The sequence below is a fragment of the Acanthisitta chloris genome, unplaced genomic scaffold (assembly GCF_000695815.1).
Source record: "Acanthisitta chloris isolate BGI_N310 unplaced genomic scaffold, ASM69581v1 scaffold18597, whole genome shotgun sequence".
Taxonomy (NCBI): domain Eukaryota; kingdom Metazoa; phylum Chordata; class Aves; order Passeriformes; family Acanthisittidae; genus Acanthisitta; species Acanthisitta chloris.
This window is the reverse complement of record NW_008681181.1, coordinates 29,642-32,926: the sequence shown is the minus strand read 5'-3', so window position 1 is coordinate 32,926 and position 3,285 is coordinate 29,642. Positions and strand designations below refer to the sequence as shown.

The window sequence follows — 3,285 nt, the reverse complement described above, 5'->3', positions numbered from 1 at the left end:
AAGCCCAGCACACAGCTGGTTTCTGCACATGGCTGAGGTCACCTCAAGCTTCTCATACACCAACACCCCCAAGTCCTTTCCAGGGCTGCTCTCCATGAGTTTATCTCCCAGTCTGTGCTCACGGCTGGGACTGCCCTGACCCAGCTGCACTTGGATGTGTTGAACACACGCCAGGATGGCTCCAGCACCCTTCCCCCTTCCCAGCCACAGGCACAACAGTCCCAGACTCAGAACATCCATCTAGTCAACACCCTTTTATTAAAAACAATTACAAAAAGTAACAGGTTACAACAGTTCTGTACAACCCAAATAGCTCTTGCCCACCACAAACCTCTGGTTTAGTGTTGGGGCTCCCTGGGGAGGCGATGGCAGCCCAGGGCCAGGACTGGCCCTGACCACACCAACAGCATGGGTGGACCTGGTTCTGCATCCCCACAGACATCCTGCACCCCCCACTCCAAACCCCTTACTTCAGGGGTCACAGCTGGACCGTGAGGGCAGAAAGGGGAACTGATGGAGGTCCTGTGGCCTGCCTGGAGGAACATACCCTGAACCCTGAGCCCAGGTGTTGGCATCAAGCTAAGCAACCAGCTCCCCAAGGACAAGCTGTCACCAGGACACCGGGCCCATGCTAGAATGTTCCAGCTTTTCTAGCTGCTGTGGGAGGGCTGGGAGCAGGGGCTGCCTGTCAAAGAACAGGGAAACCTCAAGGCAAGACCTGAAAGCTGACGTGGCTGCTCCAGGTACATTCCATGGTTGCAGCCAGGGGTGAAGATAAACAAGGGATAACCATGGGAAAGAGGCAAACGCAGGAACAAACCTTTCCCCCCTGAAGGAAGCTCTGAACTCTGTCTCCTATGGCCTGGGCAGGAGCAGCACCATTCCTAGCAGGTGATGGGAGTGGAGGACAAGCCAAAGTGTCCCAGGGCTGTTTCAGGTGAACGCCCTGGGCAGGGATGGAGGTGACTGCAGAGCTGGATGTGGAGCACTGGGGGCATGGTGGGGAGCTGCAGTCCCAACACCTAGGGCAAGAACAGGCTGGAGATCTGTGCCCTCCTGCCAGAGGGAACACAGATGGGCTCAGCAGTAACTAAAGCCTTTAGAGCTCCTACTTCTCCTGGTGGCTCCAGGAGAGCATGGCAGAGAAGCCACCTCCTTGCTTCTGAGGACAGCAGTGGAATGGGGAGATCCTGCTAGACCTGCACCTTCTGGACCTCCCTGCCCATGGCACAAGGCCCATGCTGTGTTCCTCCCCACAGCCACGCTGAGCACAGGGTGGGACAGGTCAGCAGGACACGTAGGGTCACACAGCACATCCCCAGACCCTGAGCCCAGCACCAGCTGGGGTACAAAGAAGCAAGCAGGGCCAGCTCCAACAGGAACCAAAGCCCCACTGCCCCTGGAGCCACACAGTCAGCCCAGGACACAGCGCCCGTCCCGCTGTGGGGCACAAGGGGATCACTGCTCTGGTAACAGGGTGAAGCTGCTGTCTGACCTCTACTGAGACCCCATCAATGGGACTGTTTCACCCAGCTCTGCTGTCCTCCAACAGCAGCAGAGTCTGGGTGGAGGGACCAGTCCCAGTCTGGGTAGAGAGACCACCAGCTCCCGTCCCAGTCACACCAGTGTGACAGTCACACTCTTAGCAGTTGCATCCGTCCAGGGGCCAAACAGACAACTATGTCCTTTGCTCTTCTTAAAACACCCAACACATAAACTAGTTTTCAACAAGAATTTTTGACTATTGCTTTTGCTTGCACCAAGTCCCTGCATCAGGGACAGGCTGGAGGGGAGTCCTGCTGGAGCCACCCTCGGGTGCAATCTTGTTTGCACCTCAGTCCCCAGAAGACCTTGATCCCTACACACAAGCTCACTGGGGACCTGCTGGAAGCTCAGAGTGGGGGAAGGACAGCTTGTCCTGCCCTGCAGTGACAGGGTGGCTGCTTTCTGCCCCAGCAGGCTGCAGGTTTGGCTCTGGGAGCACTGTTTGTCCCTGCCTCACCAAATGGCTCCCTGAGGTCTGGGCAAGGTGTGACACTCATGGTTTTCCCCTTTGCAGTGACTGCAGAATCAGGTGTCAGCCAGCCCTCACCGAGATTACCTGGGTCATAGCAGGTGGCAATTCCCCGATCCCACGTCATTCCTCTCCCACCTGCTGCTCAGAGGCAGCCTCCCTTTGTGGCAGCTCCGCCGTGGGATTGCACCAGGATCTCCTCCCAGATGCCTGATCTTGTCTCTCACAACCCCTTGCTTCCCACTCACACACCAGCTACACAATCCACTCACTCACAGCTTCCTGCCCAACCTCCTTCCATCTCCTCCACCTCCAAACAAGGTGGCAATCTACCAGCTTTGGAGCATAGAGGCAATTTAAGTCACATTTGAAGAAACAAAGTAAAAGATCTAACTTTAACTGAACCAGAATGATCCTTCTGCACACATCCAACCTACCTCTCCAAGCTCCTCCTAGGAACCAGGCAGTTCACTCTGGTTGTGCTACTCAAACCACCTTGCCAGGCCCACAAGGCAGTCACTGGACCACAGAGAATCCCTCGGGTGGAGTGATGAGGATCCAAGAGCCACTGCCTGGACACAGGACCTGCAGTGTGAGCTGGGGCGGTGGCGCTGTGCCCACAGCAGTCCATGAGTCCCATGGGAACCTGGGAGAGCTGGGAACATGCTGCTGAGCATGGGTGGACAGTGGTACTCTGAGAATTTATTGCACTGCTTCACAGAGGTGCAAGAGGAACAGGAGAGAGGAAGCGCAAGTCATCGTTTCACTTTAGCGTCTTCTTTGATCTTCCAGACCATCAGCTCCATGCAAGCTCTGGCATCCTCGCTGGAGTCGTGTCCTTCCACTGGGGACAGAAGGACAAGGAAGGCAGTGACCTCTTTGCTGCACATGGAATCACAGAATCATTAAGCTTGGAAAAGTCCTCCAAGATCATCAAGTCCAATCTTCAACCAAATACCACCACGGCCATGGAACCGTATCACCGAGCACTACATCTGCTTTTCTTTGAGCACCTCCAGGGATGGTGACCACCACCACCCTGGGGAGCTGTGCCAGGGACAAGGAAGGCAGTGACCTCTTTGCTGCACATGGAATCACAGAATCATTAAGCTTGGAAAAGTCCTCCAAGATCATCAAGTCCAATCTTCAACCAAATACCACCACGGCCATGGAACCGTATCACCGAGCACTACATCTGCTTTTCTTTGAGCACCTCCAGGGATGGTGACCACCACCACCCTGGGGAGCTGTGCCAGGGCCTCCCTTTCTGC

The 3,285-nt window shown here is 55.6% G+C and overlaps 1 protein-coding gene across 1 annotated transcript in view; it reads right to left on the bottom strand.

The window, feature by feature from the left end:
* Positions 1-2,696: 2,696 nt before the first annotated feature.
* The window catches only part of REXO1 (REX1, RNA exonuclease 1 homolog (S. cerevisiae)), a 30,153-nt gene continuing 29,564 nt past the window's right edge, over positions 2,697-3,285 (bottom strand). Inside the window, exon 16 of the mRNA XM_009078017.1 lies at positions 2,697-2,858. Coding sequence (XP_009076265.1) covers positions 2,770-2,858 — 89 coding nt within the window. The 3' untranslated portion in view covers positions 2,697-2,769. The remainder of the gene's footprint in view (positions 2,859-3,285) is intronic.